This window comes from Chelonoidis abingdonii, chromosome 4 (assembly GCF_003597395.2).
Source record: "Chelonoidis abingdonii isolate Lonesome George chromosome 4, CheloAbing_2.0, whole genome shotgun sequence".
In the NCBI taxonomy this organism is placed as follows: domain Eukaryota; kingdom Metazoa; phylum Chordata; order Testudines; family Testudinidae; genus Chelonoidis; species Chelonoidis abingdonii.
In genome coordinates, this window is record NC_133772.1 from 45,934,881 (window position 1) to 45,957,134 (window position 22,254).

General features: G+C 42.4%; 1 protein-coding gene across 1 annotated transcript in view; it reads left to right on the forward strand.

Moving 5' to 3' along the window:
* Positions 1-22,254, forward strand: part of SERGEF (secretion regulating guanine nucleotide exchange factor) — a 270,842-nt gene that overhangs the window by 145,153 nt on the left and 103,435 nt on the right. The window contains exon 10 of the mRNA XM_075065841.1: positions 16,692-16,728. Coding sequence (XP_074921942.1) covers positions 16,692-16,728 — 37 coding nt within the window. The remainder of the gene's footprint in view (positions 1-16,691; positions 16,729-22,254) is intronic.

The following is a 22,254-nucleotide window of genomic DNA, read 5'->3' on the forward strand; positions in this document are numbered from 1 at the left end:
TTTTGGCTTTAACTGCTGACAGAATCGTTATTGGATCATCTCCACTCTCAGTAACAGGGATTATTGAAGACAGAGGATTATTGCACAGGATTTTTTTGTAGATATAGGTTCCACACATACGCATACTCAAGATGTAAACAAATCTTAAGCAGAGACCGTAATCTCCTTACAGCAAACTTCTCCATCACTGACATCTGTAATCAGAACATGGTAATGCTTAAGCTATCTATCATTCCATTGTTTCAACCCTACAAAGATCTCTTTGCTACATTTAGGATAATGTAATAAAGAATAATTGATCCAGATCATCAGCTAAAGCTGAGGAGTGCATAATACAGTTTCGGAGGCAGGTTACTCTCTGGATCATTTTCTGGCTGTTTACTGGGCCCATCACCCAGTTAGGCTAGTCCAAGTTATGCTGGCTAGTTAGTTCCCTGATGCCAGTGCATGAATCCCTGGCCCTGAAAAATGCAGTCCTGAGCGAACAGGTGAGGGAAAAGGAAATTTCAAACTGATGCAGAAGTACAGAGAGGAATCAAATGATCATACCTATGCATGAAAACAAAACAGAGTAAACTGTGACACCTGCACTGAAGTAGAAATTCCAAGTGGAAATGTCTTGCCATTGCTCAGGTGCAGACCTGAATAGTCTGAAAACTACCACATGTGGATTTAAAATGTAGCATTGCAGCATGAAACAAGTTTTTATTGTGCTACAGCATGACTGGGTAGAGATCTATTTGTGGGCTGCCTAGTCAGACTGGCACTGGCCAGCTTGCTACCACTTTTGGGGGGGTTATATGGGAGGGAATGGATATTGTGCTCTCTGACCCCACTCCCAATACAGCTACTTCCAAAGGTTTGCAGCTCATTCTTCTCCCATTTCATCCTTGCCAAACAACTGTGTTTCCATCTTGATAGGTGACTTTCTGATTGAGCTACTGTGCAATACAGCCAAGATGTCTAAGCAGAAGACTTCACATTATTTTGTTATGGAATTAAACAAGCTTTATGCTAATTCAGCTTTCGAATGAGTATGCACTTAACAGCAGCCAGCATGTCACTTCAGAATATGATGTGTTTTTCCCCAAACTTCCTTTTGAGACTTGCATTAAAGTGCAGGCTCAGCTGTCTCTATCTACTGCATGCTAATCCTTACTTACCCAGGAGAACTTTTCATTCATCTTTGTATTGGGAGCTTGCGTGTTTATGGAGACACTTTTATTTATTTATTTCCAATAAGTTTTCTTCAGGGTGATGGATTGTTACTAAGTGCTGCCCAAATATAGAATCCAGGATTCAAGAGTAGAGCGTTACGTGACACCCTAAAGGTAAAAGCACCATTTACTACAATGGGTAAAGGAGCAGGCAGGCAGTAGAATTCACGACTTGTGGTACTTATACAAAGCTAACTCTCATGGCAGCCGCATGCCTGCAGCTGCACTGGAGATTAAATAAACCAAAAAGCCTCTTTGCAAGATGAGTTAGTTGGTATATAAAACTCATACTTTTCCCTCTAAATGTTTATTTTGACATATTTCAGGGAATGAGGAAGTATAACGTGCTGCTGTTTTTTGACTTACATATTAAAGTTTGTGCTAAAATTTTCCATTTATTTTTGTGCATGTACATTTGTAAGCCTTGTGCTGACAACAGGGCACAGCATTTGTCTTCCTGAACAATTGATGGTTATCTTACATAATTTGTTTCTCAAAGGCCCCCAGTTCCCTGAGGTACATTTCAAATCAGGGTAGGTGGCAGATGTGCTGTATTTCCTGTGTCCTTAACATTCCCTTCTCTGGTATGGTGGACTTCCTTTTTTTTTCTTTTTATCTTTTGGCAGAGACAATATGCCCATATAAAGCCTGAGTCTGCAAACTCTTATTTATGGAACCAACAAGCCTCACTGAGCTTCAGTGGGACTACTAACAAAAGTGAAGATGTGCAGGATTGGCCCTACTGTGTCTGAGTGATTTCCTTACTAGTCATTCTTCTCAGCAACATTCATTGGCCACAGTTTTCAGATGGGACTAGTGATTTTGGATGTCTCCATTTTTGGATGCCCAATTTGAGACCCTTCAAAAGGACGTGATTTTCACAGGATGAGTATTCAGTGGTTTCTTTGACAATTGGACCTCTTTAAAGTGTCTCATGTTGGACACCCAGAAAGTGAGGTATTCCAAATCACTAGTCCCTTTTGAAAATCATGACCGTTTGGTTTTGACCCTGGAGGAAGCTACGGACCCAGTTTATGTTGCTGTTTTTTTGTAAGTACAGGAGTCAAGTCCTTTTAAGGTGTCTCACTTCAAAAATTACCACTTGTAATGGTTCCTCATAGTTTGGCTGCTGTTTTTTAATAAATGATGTACATAGTTTGGGCTCCTCCAAACAAATGAAAAACATGCAAGAAAAAATAGAAGCATACCAACTTATCAATAATTTGAAATAAACTTTTAAAAATAACATCTTGTACCTTTACCAGACTTATGAGATTACAAAAGTCTAAGTAACTCTGTGGTGTTAAGCTTCCTTGCAGGTCCTGTGTGCCAAATTCTGCCCTTAGTTACATCCTTGTAAGTCCAGAAAAAACTCAAGTGAAGTCCCTGACGTTACTTAAGGCTTACCCAAGTGTACATGAGAGCAGAATTTCCCCAGAATGTGTGCACTGCGTTCTAGCTGCTCTGTCATTCCTTCTACGCTAACTAAAATATTCGTAATCCATTATGAATTAACTATAATGGATTATTTTGCCATAAGGAAAAAGATGTAAAGCCCAGAATCTTACAGAAAGCCTAAAACTGTTCCCAAATGTTATGCATTTTTAAAAGAACCTTGAAAATAGGCGGCCATGTAGAAGTTGATATTTTATAACCAAATATTACACTTACCTTTGTAACTTGTATTTTAGCTTTTAAATATTCAGTAAGAGAGTGTGCTTTGATAGAATGTTTGCCTATAGTTTTTGCCTAATGGAACCGTTAGCTTAATTAAAGTGGCAACGATAGAAATTAGCACATTCGGATTGATAATGATGACTTTTATGCTAGTTTTCTAGTTCTATCTCTATTTAATACCATAGGAGGAAGATGCTGAAATCCTGGCCTTTTGGCATTCTGTAGGATAGACGTCTTGAGCTGAAAACGTCTGAATAATCTGATGGCAGCGATTTGCTTGCAGATGGCATAGCAGAGTCAGCAGTGTGTCAAGCAATTTTTGAAATATATAGGCTTTGTGTTCCACGTCATCTTCCTCACATGTGGAAGAAGGAAAGTATCTGGTATGGGAACATTTGATAACTCTTTGATGACCTTGCAATAGTAATGCAAGTTCATGACAATGAGGCTTAATTATTCTAACGTCCTCCTTAACACTGCTTCCCTGTTGCTTTCAGCTTGTTTAGAATAGAGCAACTAGCTTTCCCTCTGCTTTGAATAACGATGTGTCTATTACATGCACTCAGCTGTCTTCACACTCCTTGGCAGAGAGACTGTAACTGATACTGCTGATTTGTAAAGATCTTTATGAGGTATTCCTTGGTTGCATTTTGCTACTTTCCCACCACCCCCTTGACCCTAATTCTGAGTATGTGTGCTCTGATCTCAGTAGCATTTGTATCTTTGAGTCTGCAGCTGGTCAGGCCTTTTTAGAGATGAGTACAGAACTTGCTTCCTCTTGACATTTCAGTTTATCTGTCCCCACTTCAAAACAGACACAACTTCCCTGTTCCCTCCAAGTTCTTTTTTTAGTCTGACCACTCTTCTCCCCACATTTTGATTCTGAAAATTCAGGGCAGGGACCGTGTCCTCATTTGTGAGCGTTCATGCCTAGCACCATGGGATCCTGATCCTGACTGGAGTGAGCACCATATCAGTTATAGAACCTTTCATTCTTCCTCTCCCTTTCACACTGTATTTTCTCCCTGCTTGGAGTTTTATGAGGTGTTATTTATAAATAACTTCAAAAAAATATTTTGTTGCTTTTGGATTAATGCTGTCTCCAACTCCCACAAACATGCAAGACCCAGATTGCATCCAGACTGTCACAGAGGGATAGCACAAAGGGGAATTTTGCATTGATTGCACAAGTTGGGCAATACTCTGCAGTGAGGAAGTGGGCTTGGGATCAGTTGTGGGGATGGACACAGGCTGTGGCCAGTTGGTCTGTAAACTATGCTGATCTACTGATAAAACCCCCATAGTGTTTGGGAGCTTTCCTGCCCCCAGGTTAGTTGAGGGGATAGGGCAAGGATTTAATCCCTTGCAGTACTCTCTACCCCAATAAAGGCCCATGTGCTTGGGCTTTGTGCAGTGGACCAGCATATGGCCCATTGTCTGGGTGAAGAACGTTTTCTGCCAGGCTGAAATAACAAAGCCTCACTTTAAATTTTATTGTGACTCCCACTTTGTAACAAAGCTAGAAATCATATTTCAATTTATTTAAATAAATAATAGATGAGATTGGCAGAAAATAGCAAACACAGAAAAGACTGTCAAATCTCATGATTATTTGGCCCTCACGATTTTCCACAGACATACCCAGCAGCAGGGAATGGCATTAAACTGCTGCTCTGGGTGGGATTATATCCTTGTGCTGGTATCTTGTATTGCAGTAAACTGCGTTTAGCCTGGTACTAACCAAGCAATGTGACTAGGTTAGCAAGCTGCCTCTCCTTGTCAATCGGGAATCAGGTGATCCGGAAGAGGAATACAGAGTTCCTAGTGAGGGATCATTGGAAGCAAGACAGCTTCGCTAATTATATTCAGTTCTTCCCCCCTCAGTGGAATTCTGCATACAGAATGTGGTTAGTCAGTATGTGTCAAACAGTACAAATCAGTTACAATACGTTAATCAAGGGCATGAAGGAACAGCACTAGGAAAGAATGATTATACTGTATTATATAAACCTTGATCTTTAGTCATCTGCAATCTCTCTGTCAACTCTTATCATTCCCTTTTGGCTCCTAATCCCTGGAGGAATAAAGTCTTTCTCTGCTTCTGGCCTTGCTGGTTTCCTTAACAAGGCAAGATCTGTCAAGGAGATCACTCTGTGGTCAAACATTTATATCAAATCTTAGATGAAAGAGCGCCTTTGTGGTCACCTTTTTGATCTTTTCTCCTCCCCTTTCTTCACGCCACAGGGTACTATCTGTAGAATAACCATCCCTTAATGTACTAAAAATCAGAATGGCAGTGACTGCAATCTAAATCAAAGTCCTTAAACATCATGTTTTCATTCAGGCTTAGAAATCCTATAGTACAGTGGTTTTCAAACTTTTTAGGCTGCATAGCCCCTTTCTAAATAATATAATCTACTGGGTCTCCTCATCTGAGATAGGGTCATAATATACTTACGATTAGATTGCCAAGTCTTACTAAATTAAATGGGTTGTCCGTCAATACAGGATTTTACTGACGTATCCCCCGATGACAGCTTGTGTACCCCTAGGGGTATGCATACCTCAGTTTGAAAACCACTGCCATAGTATAATATAATCTTTTCCCTGAAGGGAAGTGCTGGAGGCCCCCATATCCAAGGACTTTTAAAAGCTGATGTGCTGAGGGAGCATTTCTGCATAGGCTGGGCCATGGGCTAAATGACCTAATAATTTCTTTCCAGTTATACATCTGTCATTTGAAAAATAATGTAGAGGCCTGCTAAAGGTAGTTAGAGTTATTATCATGATACCCAACATGGAATGTTATGCAGCTCTTTGAAGCTGAGTAAAGCATAGCTTCACATCTACCTCTCCTCTGAATTGCCATGTCAACACTCAAAAGCCTTGGAGGCTCATTCTGGGTAAGTGCCAAAATGTTCACAAGTTTGTCCAGGCTGCTTGAGATCTTCTCTCTCCTTCACCACTCACATCACCATCTCCAACTTTCTCTCTGCCTCCTCCTAACCCCCCACACCAGCCCTTCTCCCTCTTTACAGCTCCAGTCTTTCTTCTCCAACAGGTCTCTGACTTGATGCCCTTTCACATGGGAGAATTGAGAGAGAGAGGAAGGATGGTTTAGTAGTTAGGGCACTAAGGGCCTCTGAAGACCGTGGGTTCTGTTCCTTCCTCTGTCACCTTGGGAAAGTCCTTGCTCAGTTTCGCATCTGTAAAATGCTCTTCTCTACCCCTGCAGGGGTGCAGGGATGATAAATATAATAAAGATTGTGAGGCACTCAGATGCCATGGTGATGGAGGTAATATAAGTATCTAAGCTAGATCCTTCCACCCAGGAAAGGAAAAACAGAGAACTCCCGTTAACTTTTTTTTTATTCCTTACATTTTGCCTGATTCTCAAAGGCCTCTGATTTGAGTTACCATCCCCTTCTTACACTATCTTATCAGTTTAATAATGAAATATTTTAACTTACTTATTTTTGGTATGTGTATACTCAGCTGTGCTACCTTGTGCCACCAGATCTCACCAAATAACTTGGGTTTCTCAGTAAATCAGAGCATGATGAGGAGGAACACCAAGGCCTGGTCTACGGTACGGGGTTTATAACGAATTTAGCAGCGTTAAACCGAATTAATCCTGCACCCGTCCACACAACGAAGCCCTTTGTATCGCTATAAAGGGCTCTTAATATCGATATCTGTACTCCTCCCCTACAAGGGGAGTAGCGCTGAAATCGGTATTGCCATTTCGGAATAGGGTTAGTGTGCCGCAATTTGACGGTATTGGCCCCTGGGAGTGATCCCACAGTGCACCATTGTGATCGCTCAGGACAGCCATCTGGAGTCGGATGCACTGGCCAGGTAGACAGAAAAAGCCCTGCGAACTTCTGAATTTCATTTCCTGTTTGCCCAGCGTGGAGAGTTGATCAGCACAGGTGACCACGCGGAGCTCATCAGCATAGGTAACTATGCAATCTGAGAATCGAAAAAGAGCTCCAACATGGACTGCACGGGAGGTACTGGATCTGATCGCTATATGGAGAGAGGATTCAGTGCTAACAGAACTCCGTTCCAAAAGACAAAATGAAAAAACATTTGAAAAAATTTCCAAGGCCATGATGGAGAGAGAGGCCACACCAGAGACTCAGTTCAGTGCTGTGTGAAAGTTAAGGAGCTCAGACAAGCCTACCAGAAAACCAAAGAAGCAAACAGAAGGTCCGGGGCAGGGCCAAAAACATGCCGCTTCTATGTCATGCTGCATGCAATTCTAGTGGGGTCCGCCACGACTACCCCACCCCTGTCCGTGGATTCTGAGATGAGGGTAATCTTAGCCTTGCCTGAGGATTCTGCGGATGGAGAAGATGAGGAGGAGGAAGAGGAGGATGAGTTTGCAGAGAGCACAGAGCACTCCATTCTCTCCAACAGCCAGGAGCTTTTTCTCACCCTGACAGAAGTACCCTCCCAGCCTTCCCAAGCCACTATCCCAGACAGTGAAGCCATGGAAGGGACCTTTGGTGAGTGTACCTTTGTAAATATAAAACATGGTTTAAAAGCAAGCGTTTTTTAATGATTAATTTGCCTGAGGACTTGGGATGCATTCGCGGCCAGTACAGTTACTGGAAAAGTCTGTTAACATTTGTGGGGATGGAGCAGAAATCCTTCAGGGACATCTCCGAGAAGCTCTCCTGGAGATACTCCAAAAGCCTTTGCAGAAGATTTCTGGGCAGGGCAGCCTTATTCCGTCCTCCATGATAGGACACTTGACCGCGCCATGCATGTAGCAAGTAATCTGGTATCATTGCATGACAAAGCCTAGCTGCATATGGTCCTGATGTTTGCTGGCATTCAAGCAACATCCGGTCTTTATCATGCTGTGTTATCCTCAAGAGAGTGATATCGTTCATGGTAACCTGGTTGAAATATGGGAATTTAATTAAGGGGACAGAGATGGTTGGGCTGTTTGCCTGTGGCTTAAAAGAAATCTTTCCCTGAATTTAGCCAAGCAGGGGGAAGAGGACGGGGGATGATTCGCGCTGAGCTTGTTCGCGTTTGGCTAGCTGGGATCTTCCCTGCTACCAGCCACGCGGTGGGGGGGAGGGTGGCTAGCAGTGATCTTCCATGATACCAGCCATGTGGTGGGGGGAGGAGTAAAGCGATCGTCCCAGAGAATTGGATGGGGGCGGTTCTGGTGCTGCACATTAACAGGAAAGAAGCAGCACTCAACGAGTGTTGCTTGCTATTTGGGAAAGGAGAGCACTGGATATATGAAGGCTGCAGAAGGCGAAAGACAATGGCTTACCATGGCCACATTCAAACTGAATTCTGATGCCTGGACCTGTGTCTGTGATCTCTAACACCAAAGCCGCAGGCACTCAATATTAAGATGCAAAATGCGACCTTGTAGTGAAATCACATATGCTATGTAAGGTGAATAGTGTTGTTCACCGTGAAAGAGTATAACCCTTGTTCTGTAAAATGTATCTTTTAAATACTTCTCTCGCTTTTTTCCCTCTCTCCTGCAGCTGAAAATTTTTCAAGGCCCCTCCTCCGTCCCGAAGGCTATCTCAGATAAGGCGGCAGAAAAAAAGATGCGAGACGAAATGTTCTCAGAAATCATGGAAGTGACCCGCAATGAAAGAGCTCATCTAAATGAGTGGAAGGACGTGATATCAAAGTACAGGAAAGTTGCCAGGGACCGTGAGGACAGGAGGGACAAACGTGAGGAGAGGTGGCGGCAGGAAGATCAGAGGTGTCAGCAGGAAGATCAGCGGTGGCGGGATGCAACTCTGGGGCTGCTGCGTGATCAAACTGACATGCTCCAGCATCTGTGGAGCGTCAGGAACAGCAGCAGGATCACAGAGTGCCGCTGCAGCCCCTGTATAACCACTCTCACCACTCACCATGTTCCATAGCCTCCTCACCCGCCAGACGACTAAGAACGCATGGGAGGAGGCTCCGTGCACTCGCCCATTCCACCCCAGTGGACAGCCCAACCAAAAGGCTGTGATTATTTTGAAATTTTTTTAGTGGCCTTTTCCTTCCCTCCTATCATCCTGCCAAACCCCACCCAGGCTACCTTGTCAGTTCTCTCCCTCTTTTTATAATTAATTAATAAAGAATACATGATTTTTAAATGAGAGTGACTTTATTTCCTTAGGAAGCAAGCGGTAATCTAAAGGGGAGGGTGGGTGGCTTACAGGGAATGAGTCAATCAAGGGGGGCATTCATCAAGGAGAAACAAACACAAACAGTCACACTGTACCCTGGCCCATGAGAAACGGTTTTCAAAGCTTCTCTGATGCACACCGCTTCCTGGTTGCTCTTCTAATCGCCCTGGTTAATCAGCAAGCCAGGTGATTTGTCTCGCCTCCCCACCCCGCCATAAAGGTCCCCCTTACTCTCACAGAGATTGTGAGCACACAGCAAGGAACAATAACAAAGGGACATTGGTTTGGCTGAGGTCTGAGCGAGTCAGTAATGTGCGCCAGCGCGCCTTTAACCGCCCAAATGCACATTTCTACACCATTCTGCACTGCTCAGCCTGTATTTTGAACAACTCCTGACTACTGTCCAGGCTGCCTGTGTATGGCTTCATGAGCCATGGCATCAGGTAGCTGAAGTCCCCCAGGATAACTACAGGCATTTCAACATCCCCAGCTGTTGTTTTCTGGTCTGGAAGTAATTCCCTGGCTGCAGCCATTAAAACAGAAGTAGTGTTCCTGAAGACGCGAGCGTCATGAACCCTCCCGGCTGATCCACCAGTGCTTGCAGCACCATGGAAAGTACCCCTTGCGGTTTATGTACTGGGTGCCCTGGTGCTCTGGCGCCAAGAATAGGGATATGGTTCCACATTGTGCCCCCCCACAGTTAGGGAATCCCATTGCAGCAAAGCCATCCACTATGACCTGCACATTTCCAGAGTCACAACCTTTCGTTGCAGCAGCTTAATGATTGCTTTGGCTACTTGCATCAACAGCCGCCCCACAGTAGATTTTCCCACTCCAAATTGATTCCGACTGACCAGTAGCTGTCTAGCGTTGCAAGCTCCAGAGGGCTATCTCCACTCGCTTCTCAACTGTGAGACTGCTCTCATCTTGGTATTCTGGTGCTTCAGGGCAGGGGAAAGCAAGTCACAAAGTTCCATGAAAGTGGCCTTATGCATGCGAAAGTTTCGCAGCCACTGGGAATCGTCCCACACCTGCAACACTATGTGGTCCCACTAGTCTGTGTTTGTTTCTCAGGCCCAAAATCGGCGTTCCATGGCTAGAACCTGCCCCATTACCAGCAGGATCTCCAAAGCGCAGGGGCCTGCGTTTTGAGAGAATTCTGTGTCCATGTCCCCATCACTCTCGTCGCCGCGCTGCCGTAGCCGCCGCCTCCTCGCCTGGTTTTGCAAGTCCTGGTTCAGCATAGACTGCACAAGAATGTGCGAGGTGTTTACAACATCCATGATTGCTGTCTTGAGCTGAGCAGGCTCCATGCTTGCTGTGCTATGGCATCTGCATAATTCACCTGGAAAAAAGGCGCAAAACGATTGCCTGCTACTTGCATGGAGGGAGGGGTGAGGCTGTACCCAGAACCACCCGCAACAATGTTTTTTGTACCATCGGGCACTGGGATCTCAACCCAGAGTTCCAATGGGCAGGGGAGACTGCGGGAACTATGGGATAGCTGTGGGATAGCTACCCACAGTGCAACGCTCCAGAAATCGACACTAGCCTCAGTACATGGACGCACACTGCCGAATTAATGTGCTTAGTGTGGCCGCGTGCACTCGACTTTATACAATCTGTTTTAAAAAAACGGTTTCTGTAAAATCGGAATAATCCCGTAGTGTAGACCTACCCCAAGTAACACAAAATGCTATAGGATGTGGTGGTGGTAGCTTACTGTCCGGGTTAAGGGGCCACTGTGCTGCTGATGTCTTTCAGCTGAGATGTAGAGCAGGAGACCTGATTGAGTGTGACCATTAAAGATCCCAGGGCTTGTTTAATAAGAGTTATTGGTGTTGACACTGAGGAGTCAGCTGCATTTTAGCTTGAATAGTTAGGTTCCATCTAGTTGCTTCTGCAGTTTCCATTGGAAATGCCTTTTCTTGTCTCAAAGGTGTATTGTGAGCCTTGATTAGTTGTTTGTGTGTTGCTTTGAAATCCTTGTGATATAGAGAGATTAAAATATGTGTTTTTTTAGTAGAGGAGCGATTTTAGTTTGAAGGGGGTTGCATTGTTTATTATTCCAAAGGGCTTCAATAACTGCTAGAGATTGATTCTGACTCTGTTAAGAGTTATAACTTTTGATGTGTGTTTAAATATACAGCATAACATAATTGCCCGACTGGAAAACAATATTGCATGCAGAAGCTCCAAATATTCTTGATTTCAACATATTTATCTATCCTCTAGGAACATACAGATGTGTGCTAGCGTTTAATTTCTTCTGCAACACAGAAAAAAGGCCAGGTAGCTAGAAAATGATGGCTGTTGCAGTACATACCAGCATTGTGTTACAAAACTATAGTCATTGCTGAATTAGTTGCACCTAATGTAAGTGTTCATTATGTCTGTGATAATCCCATTCTCCTTTGCTGGCACCTCATCCTACCAATTCTGACTCCTGCTAATACTTTTTTATGTTGGCTGATTATCGTCTAATTTAGGGTGGGAGGGTGTTATATTTTTAAGAGGCTGACATGCCATCTGGGATGCCCACAAGATTAACCTGAACTTCAAGTTGAAGCAGACAGGAGCCTTGGTTCACCTCTGCATTATGCTGTCTTCTCTTAGAGTGAAGCAAAATGTCCAGTCTAGCAGGAGTTCTGCAAGAGGCTGGCACAGCCTTCAGTGAGAGACATGAATTTGGCCATGGCGCCTGAGGGATGCACTGATTCAGAGAATTCCTTAGGAAGATTTTCCCAGCGGGACTCCTAGTGGAGTCCAGGCTACATTTTAAAGTGACGTCACCCTGGGCTAGGGCAACAGTGCAAACATCCTGTGCTCTCCTGTTGGGTGAATGCCCCACTGGTGCACGGAGACTGCTGCTGCTACCAGGGTTGCCATGTCCCTGCCCTGTGCTAGTGAGGGCGAATAAGGGTGACTGCCAATAGCCTAGTCTATGCAAGGGACTTACCTCGATTAGAGTGTTTGGTTGCACATCGGCTGCTTCCACCAGTGCATCTTTCCCTGGCTTGTAAAAAGTGGCACTGGTGTAAATTATTGCTTATAATGGGTTGTCTCATATGCATTAGGAGATTGCACTGGTGCAGCGACACAAGTGGCTGGTCACCAATGGCTATAATGGGGGCAAATTACCACGGTAGACAAGGCCTATAATGCAGTGAACTCTGTTTCTGCTGCTGCCTTCCATTGTGGCAGATTCCCATAAACTCTGGTAAATGAGGTAGTGGATGGCTGTGTTATGTAAGCAGAGATTCTCAGAGTGCTGCTGTTGGTGGCAGTTGTATGAGTGGATTACAAAATAGTGAGAGATCACCAGCTTGCTTTATTTATCTGTCAGAGTTGCAGACTGGATAATTGTTGTTATTAGGTATTGGAACAAAATGCCTCTTTAGTGGAGATGTCACACATTCTAAACAGCATGTTCTGTTTTGAACACACGGCATTTCCAGTGAGGCCATTAGCTCTAAATATACAAGACCTACAGAAGCGGGGTGAACAGCCTGTTTCATAGAACCATCTGAAACAGTGTTTGTGTTCAGCATACTTTGTATAGGAATATGAGATTAGATAGCTCATGCTTCACGTTGATTTTATTAGCAGCAGCTTTAATATCCCATTTTTCATCACGCAGTGAAGAGACAGAATTTGCTGTTTTTGATTTTTTTTTTTTTTCCAGTCAAGTCTTCACATGCATTTCCATGTGCAGATCTTGTTTCCATGGCATCAATGTTTAAATCCCAACATTATTGGTGGGCTGCATTAGCCAATGAAAACACATTAAAAATCAGTACTGCTATAATGTATGGCCCTGTTGCGTGAAGAGTACAGTAATACAGCGAATGTTATGTTATGCTTTTTAATGTGCCAGTGCTTGAAGCTCTGAGTAGCTGTGACATTGCAAGATAGAAGTTTTACAGCTACTTCACTAATCCCCTTCCAAGGCCATTGTTTTCTCTCAGTCCTTATATGTTAATTGTTCCAGAAAATGAGATTCATCACAAAATGTGTGATGGATTTTAAAACAATTTGTTTTTCTTATGCAGTTTTCCCAACCCGAAAGGCTTCCATTTCTTGGCTCAATATATTCAAACCAGAGGAGGTTTCTTGAATCTCAGCTGTCAACTTTATTAGTACAACCTCTATGAAGTAAGATTCCAGGATGGTCCATCACTCTGAAGCTTAGAATGTCTGAGTCAATGTGAATTAATGGAAACAGCTACAAGTGTGGCTGAGAGTGCTTATTGTTCAGACTATCAGCCAGGTTCAGTCATCACTGGGATTCGTGGTCTGTTACCATCCTATTTTTAAGTTCTCGGTCATATGACTTGATGAATTACACCCATGTGACAGTAAGGTAATAGCTATTGTGATAAACTTGGGACAGATGGCTGCAAGGGGTGTGTGTGTTTAGAAAACAGTCCCAGAAAGTTAAAAGGCCCTCCTCCCTATCAGCTGAGGAGGGGTGACTAGAGGTCAATCAGGTTCAGCTGAGAAGGGGTTACCAGAGATCAATTAGGATCAACTGAGAGGGAGTTACCTGTGATCAATTAGAGCCAGCTGATTACAACTAAGGGCTGCCTGAGACCTTTTTAGACCCTCCCCTGTTGGGAGAAGGGGAGGAGAGAGAGAGAGGAGTCAAGCTACCAGTAGTGAGTAGCAGCAAGGGAGCAAGCCTCTCTAAGAGAAATACATAAGGGAGAAATACATGCTCTAAACAGTGGCTGAGAAAAGCACGGACTGCCCTTGTGCAACCAAGAGGGACTTTTTTACCCCAAGCTCATCTCACCAAAGCTAAAACAGTTGAGGCTGCTGAGACCAAGAAGGTGCCTTGCCACACTATGGCCAGGTCTACACTGCGACTTTAAATCGGTTTAATGGCCGATATACCGATTTAACGCTGTATCCGTTCACACGACGTCGTCATTAATATAGTTAAACGGCTCCTTAAATCGATTTCGGAACTCCTCCCAAACGAGAGGAGTAGCGCTAAATTCGATAGTGATAACTCGGATTAGGGTTCATGTGGACGGAAATCGACGTTATTGGCCTCCGGGCGGATCCCAGAGTGCAGCACTGACCGCTCTGGACAGCAATCTGAACTCGGATGCAGCGGGCAGGTAAACAGGAAAGCCCCGCGAATTTTGAATTACATTTCCTGCTTGCCCAGCGTGGAGCTCTTGATCAGCACGGGCTGGCGAATGCAGTTTTGAAAATCGAAAAAGAGCTCCAGCATAGACCGTAGGGGAGATACTAGGTCTGATCGCTGTATGGGGAGACAAATTGTTGTATCCAGCTCCGTTACAAGAACACGAAATGCCAAAGGTTCTTGAAATAAAAAATCCAGGATACACAGCGCTTGTGTGACAAGCGTAACGGGAAGCCAGAGACTCAAATGGACGCTCATGAAGGGAGGGAGGGGGTACTGAGGACTCCAGCTATCCCACAGTCTACAGCAGTCTCTTGAAAATTATTGCATTCTTGGCTTGAGCTCCCAATGTCTGTAGGTTCAAACACAGTTGTCTGGCGTGGTTCAGGGAACAGCTTCTCAGTTTTTCCCCCCACCACCCACGTGAAAAAAAAAAGGGAAAGATTGCTGTGCTATGGCGTTTGCTCAATGCACTCCGTGAAAAGGCACCAAAGGGTTGTCTGCTGCCTTCACAAAGGGAGGGGTGAGGCTTGTACCCAGCACCACCCGGGGCAGTGTTTTCTGCCCCATCAGGCACTGTGCTCTCAACACGGAAGTGGGAACTATGGGATAGCTGAGGAACAGCTACCCACAGTGCACCGCTCCTGAAATCGATGGTAGCCTTTGGACCATGGACGCAAACATCGATTTCGGGAGGGATCCCACTGTGGACGCGCTAAACCGATTTTATTAGATCTGTTTTGTAATATCGGTTTAAGCTAATTCGAAATAATCGTGCAGTGTAGACGTACCCTATGTAATGCCAAGAGTCTGAGACCAGTGTGATATGAGAGGTAATTCAACCAGACACCACTGTTACTCTACAGCTAATTTGCATGCAACAGTTTCATTGGTTGTATGAGGGAGACTGCATTTATGGTGAATTACTTGGCCCAACTGCCACAACATGGGCTTTTAGCTGCCAGTTAGCTAATAATAAGGTGTTTTCATGTCACAGTAGTGCTGTTTTGCATGCTCAGTACCCTTGATCATAACGTTTACTTCTAACACAATGATTTAAGACTGGATGTCATAAACATATGCTAGCTCAGTCCAGAATTGTGGGTTTCATGAAGAAAACACTTGGAGAAATCTTATGGCCTTTGCAATGCATGGGCTCAGAATATGTGATCGCTATGATCCCTTATGGCCTTAAAACTCTATAAATCTAGTATCCTTATTTAAATATTATATTTTTTTAATAGTAGAAGAGTATAGTTTGATTGCAGTTTATTTTAGTTAGCTCAGTAACCTCAGAGATTAGCAGTGAGTTTCCAGATTTATTATGAACTGGGTGTACGGGTTCGTTTCCTAGCAATTTACTTGGTCAAAGGATTAAAACTAGAAGGAAGTAATTAAAAGAACCTTTTATCTAGTGAAGTCTACATGATGTCTGATAGATGGTTGCTGCCATCAGTCAATATTCCAGAAGAATATGGAGGTAGCACTACCTGCCTGCAGTGAGTTTGGTCCACTGAATGAACGAGTATTAAATTATTAGGGATTAAATTAGGATATGGAATTTGGTCACACATTTTCCATCTTCATAGCAGCAGCAAAAGTTAAAAAAAGGTTTGTGGGTACATGTCTCTGCTGACTTTAAAGTCCAGGGCAGAGAAAAAGAGAGAGAGTGGTGGAGGGGAACCTTTTAAAATACAGATCACACTTTTATCACAGATCATCAGGGCAGAATTAATTTCAAATTGACATGGGGGGAAATTTCAGCCAAACTAGCTGCTTTCAGATTAGTTTGTGGTGTTGCCTTGAACAAGCAAGCTAAAAAAAAGAATTTCATTATCTCCGTCTTTAAACTATACAAATGACAAATAAATTAGGAGTTTAATGCTGGTGGAAGGAGCATTATGAAATCCTTTGCAGTACATGTCTTCTCCTCCAGATGAGGACTGGAGGGATAGAATCACTGGAAGCTTCCCCACACAGCCTTTCCAATAAGTCTCAATGCTGGAATGTTCAGTGTTCAGGAAATATCAGTAGCTGTAAATCAGTGAGAAGGAAATTAGATCTTCATTGTCCATTTGATTCCTGACCTTTCTCCCTTTGACCCTGATCCCCAGAAGACTCCTGCTCGTGCTTAGTTTATGTGCACAAATAGTCCTATTGATATAAGTGCATAACATTAAGGTCTTCGCAAATCTGTGGTCTACCTTATGAAAAAGGATAGAATACCAATTGTGATTTTGGTTGTCTTTTTTAATGTAAACAGCTGTTTATTAACAAATGAAGTGAGACCACTAATGAAATTTTGTCAGAAATATACAGTAGTGTACTTCAAACTTAATTTTACATTGTACCATCCACAATTGTTTTTCAGCCTAATTTTTAATTTCCTGTCATGGTTGTGGTTGTCTCTGTCCTAGTACTGTATCTACTTAAACTTGTCCACAGATTCTCTTTCATTGTTTCACATTTCTTTTGCAGATTGCATGTGGCTCAGAGCATAATCTGGCAGTAGTTGGTAAGTAGCTTAATTTTATATCTAATGCTATGGTTGCTTTTTTTTCTCATTTGTAAGTAGCACAAGATTAAAAGAAAATGTACACAGTGAATTATTACAGAATGCTTGGTAGAGCTGCATGTGGTAACAGAAAGGAGGAAACAATCTATTTGTATTGGTGAGAAAAGAAATCTGAAATATAAAAAGCACTGGTAATAATGATACCTGGGTAGCACTTTTCAATGTTCCTGCTGACAAGAGAGAAAGGGAGAGTGGGGAGTTGATGAGTGTGACAGCAAAATTAATTTCAGTTGTCCTAGGACATATTTTACAATCGAATCATTAAAGCATGAAGAAGCAGCTAATCTTGGTCAAAAAATGGTAAACATTTTAAGTGAAATATTTAATAGAAAAATTCTTGTAGTTTTGTTGAAATTTTGAAAGTGTTTAAAATGACAGCCAGCGTTATTTAGCATATATAGTACCTCTCCACTTAAATGTGGCTCCTATAGTATGGTGAAAAGTTCTAGGTCTAACGCCAATGGAAAGATAATCCTGTCTTCAAGTACCAGAAATAATCAGATCCTGGATTTCTACTGACTTCACAGGATACCTGTTGATGTGCACTGGGACTGAACTCCCATGATGTGTAATTATAGTAATTATTAATACCTAGTTCTTATATAACACTATTTCCATCAGTAGATGTTGAAGTGCTTTTACAAAGGATGTCAGTATCATTATCCCCATTTTAGAGATGGCGAAGCTGAGGCCCAGAGAGGGGACAAGTGACTTACTGAAGATCACCCAGTAGGCCAGTAGCAGAGCTGCAAATTAAACCCAGGGCACCTGAGTCCCAGTCCAGCGTCCTAGCCACTAGGCCACACTTCTCCACTGGTTCAGGCTTCAAGGTGTTAAACAAGGAATTTGCCTAATTGTGACATCCAAACATAGATCCTTGTATATCCTGTAAAATCAGAGCAAGTCTGGTAGTTACCGAGATAGACTATGAATATAATAGTTTTTATCAGAAAATATTTTGTGTGTTTGTTACAAAAAAAAGGGTTACTACTTATCCATTTTAGGCCCAAGCAGCCCATTTTATTTAGTACAGACTTTTTTTTAAAGAGAAGGATTCTTTGGATGAACTGATTTTCTGAGTCCTATCTGTCTATCTGCCTGTGATGGGGTGGACTGTGCTCAGAGACCCCCTGCTGGAGCCCTCAGTGTCCTGCCATACCCATCCCAGGAAAGGAACAGTAGAGGAGTCCTCCAAGCAGCCAATCAGAGAGGCGGCAGGGAAACCAGCCAATCAGGGGACAGGAGGACCTTATAAAAGGAGCTGCAGAGGCAGAGACAGTCAGTTTCTTGCTGGTGCTAGAGGGGTGGTGCTCCTTACTGGCCAAAGGGAACTGCAGCATCACGGACAGCTCAGTGCTGACAGGGAACCAGACAGCAAGGAAGAGCTGCTGGCTGGCTGCTGAGCCTGAGCTTAGATGAGCCCTGAGGTAAGGGTGAAGCCTAGGTGAAGGTTGGGGTTGTGGGAAAGTGGCCCAGGGAACTGAAAGCATGTGGCTAGGACCTGGAGTAGTTGGTGGGCCTGGGTCCCCCCAGAGGGCAATGTGGAACTGGCCTACAATCGGACAGCGAGAAATCTCAGAAGGGGAACTGAACTAAGTGGCCTAGCTGGAGCCTGGAGCCAGAGTAGACCAAGAGGGTGACACCATTGCCTCCAGGGAGGAAACACTTGGGGTACAGCCAAATACCAGGGCCAGGACTATTTAAAGACAGCAGGCAGAGCAGACAAGTAGGGGTGCTTGCGAGAAGTGGGTGCCATGCCTTACACTGCCCCTTTGCACCTAATGAATGGAATGTCTTTAATAGCTCCCTTGAGCTCCCTCTCACTTCCACAGGAGTCATTACTGCATATCTTGGAAAACTGCCTATTTGGCTACGTCTTCACTACCTGCCGTATCGGTGGGTAGCAATCGAATGCTTGGGGATCGATATATCACGTCTCATCTAGACACGATGTATTGATCCCCGAATGCGCTTATATCGATTCTGGAACTCCTCCAACCCCAACGGAGTTGCGGAGTCGACATGGGGAGCCACAGACATCGATCTCGCACGGTGAGGACGGTGAGTAATTCGATCTTAGATACTTCGACTTCAGTTATGTTATTCACATAGCTGAAGTTGCGTATCTGAGATCGATTTTCCCCCATAGTGTAGACCAGCCCATAGATATGTGATGTGCATTCATGTACTATTTTCAAGGAGGTATTTATTTCATGTTGAAGTCTTGGTAGATTCATAAACCATCTACAGAGCACATTTTGTATGCAGCATATAAGTGATTACCCTTGTATGATAAATCCTATTATGAACTATTCAGTTTGATTCATTCTACTGACTATGGGAAGATATTCCATCCACCCACCCCCACCAGTTGTTCATTGTCCATTGGCCTTGCTAATTAGGGACACAGGTGCTGTTGAAAGCCAGCTAGCAATTTGAAAACTAACATTGGGCTTCTCACTGAATTTATGGACTGAAAGTTTAGCTAGTAGCAGATTTCTCCAGTGCAAGTGAAAGCAAAGTGTTGGGTTTAAACCTTATCTCCCTGTCCCTCCCAATGTCCTCCTAGTAAATAATCTTCTGCCACACAGAGATAATCTCAAAAATAAATATGCAGGCAAAAGAAAGATCCTTGAAACAATTAGCAGTATATTTAATGTCAATTGTGTAAAGATTTATACATATCTAATTTCGTGCCCTATGTGTACACTCACTGACTTTTGTAGGAATGTTCTCAGAGCATAAACTTAAGGACATTTTTATTGTGACATATCACAACAGAAATATTTTGTTGCTGAATGTTTTTTAAACTTAAAGCATTATGGTATGACCTACGTGTTAGGTGAATTTTAAAAAAATACTTTTAAAAAGGTTGAATTTTGTGGAAAAGATTATTTTTTCCAACCTTTCATAACTTGTTGCTAGTTCAAAATGGCCAGCCTTTTCACTAGTTATATAATCTCACAATCTATAATAATATGTATATTTGATTGCACAGTTTTTCAATAGCATTTATAATAGAAACTTTAATGAGCACTGATAAATAATCTATGCTTTATTAGTAAATTTCCAAACACTTACACTGCATGGATTTCTAATTTAAAAAAAAAAAAAAAAACTGTAAAAAACTTTTTGTAGTAAAAGAAATATATAAATGAAAAACAACTCCAAACCCTAGAATATTAAAGCAATTTCAATTTGGAAAGCATGCATACACACACTTTATATGCAAACACACATGGTATGTGTTTTTGTTTGTATCTTCCCTTTAAGTCAAAATCATTTCCTTTGAGACCCATAAAATACATTTAAAATTAATTTCTTAAACTTAGTGAAGAAATTGTTCTTCCTAGTCTTGTTGATAGTGCAAATTGTCTTATACAGGTCTATTTGGCAACTAATTTTCCTTCCATGTTACTTTGGACAGTCTGTCTTCATGTGTGATTTTGTACCTCTTCATGGGTAACTTATTTAATATACTTCTTCCCTGTTTTTCCTCCATTAAAGTTTTTTTCCCCTCCTCTCTCCTATAGGGTTGTTAATGGTCCCCAGTCTTATACAGGTGGACTGTTTGCACATAATGGATCTTTTGTATAATTGAGGCCAGAGACCCTTGTCATAGGTCTCACCCCAGCTCTGAACTTTAGGGTACAGATGTGGGGACCTGCATGAACACCTCTAAGCTTAACTATCAGCTTAGATCTGGTGTCGCTGCCACCATCCAGATTTCTGAGTACCTGGAAAACTTTCTCCCCCCCCCCCAAAACGTTCCCTCCCTGGGTAGCTTGAGAGACTCCTCCACCTGTTCCCTGGTGAGTCCAGATCCAGTTCCCTTGGATCTAAAAAACAGGGGAACAAATCAATCAGGTTCTTAAAAAGAAGGCTTTAATTAAAGAAAAGAAGGTAAAAGAAAAGAAAAAAAAAAACTCTGGAGACAGCATACCAGCAATCTCACAGACAATAGATTTAAAACACAGGATGTCCCCTGGGCAAAACTTAATAGGCACAAGAATACCAATTTGATAATTTCCTATTGCACAAAGACAAGTTACAAAGAAAATAAACATAACCTACTTACTCTTCTAAAACTTACTCTTGATAATGGGAGTCGGTTCTTGACTTTTCTACTCCGGTGAAACTGAACTGACTCTAACACAAGGAAACTTCCCTCTCTTTTGAAACATCTTGTTCCCTCATTGGTTCCTCTGGTCAGGTGTCAGCTAGGCTAGGTGAACTTCTTAACCCTTTACAGGTAAAAGAGGCATTAACCCTTAACTATCTGTTTATGACAACCCTTCTAGTAAAGTCAATAGGAGTTTGGCTACTGACTTCAAGGACCCAATCTCACACCGTTGTTGTGCGGTAAACGGGGAGACCTTCTGTTCTAATCTGGTCATTAGGTGACAATTAACATTAATAGAAATGAGAGACTGTGATTTGCCACATCATGTACTAATATGAATCTTGGGAGTTTGAAATAATAGCTAAGATGTGGAAAATTGTGAGTTTTTTCATGCTAACTTTTTTTTCAGTGATGTTTTTTGTGTGTGTAGGGAGGAATCTCATGAAATGGAGTTTTGTCATTAAAATCATGCAGCTGTGAATTTTTGTATGTTCATGTGATCCTTTGCTTGAACAAGGATCAATTTTGACATGAAATTTGAATGGATCAGAACAATTATATTTGTAAATAGTGGACGACTTTCTGTCTTGCATTTCCAGAATGCTCTCACTTCAAACGTTTTTAGTTTTGTTAGGAAATTTTCACAGAAAGTTGTCTAGCACAATGAAAGATGGCATTTTAACTTTGTATGAGAAGGTGTTAAACTTATAATACTGAGGAAAATATGATCAGTAGCATCTAAGGTCATTATTGATCGTGCCATGATCTTTGCATGATGCAACCATGTTCACAGTAATGCTAAACATGGGCTTAAAATTTGCAGGATTGGGGACTAAAACCTTCAAACCCATGAAAAAATTATGTAATGAGACTTCTTCTATACATGGAAGCATGATTTCAAGTTGTGTGTTTGTGAGGAAGAGCTGTATTACAGATTTTTCTCTCTGTGGGGCTATGTTCTAAACATATGTTTTCTAAGAGAATAATTATCCTGAAATAGAACACTTGACATACTACATGTGGGATGTAGAATAATCAAGCAATATAAGTTTGTAAATGTGAAGTTGTTGAGAACATATGCATGTCTTTATTGCATTGTGAAGTACAAGTCTGAAGATGAAGTGCCTCCAGCATCCAAGAAGTGTAGATGTCATATTAAATTAACAGGTCCTGACATATTTAACTGCTTTTGTTAAATAGTTGTACCGTTTTCCTAATGTAAGCATAAACGTGTTTTCACTCTAATTTTCCTTCCTCTCCTCTATAATTTTACTTTATCCTCCTTGTGTAGTGAGTTATAAACAGGTCAATCCATTAAAAGATAAGATTACAATATTTTTGGC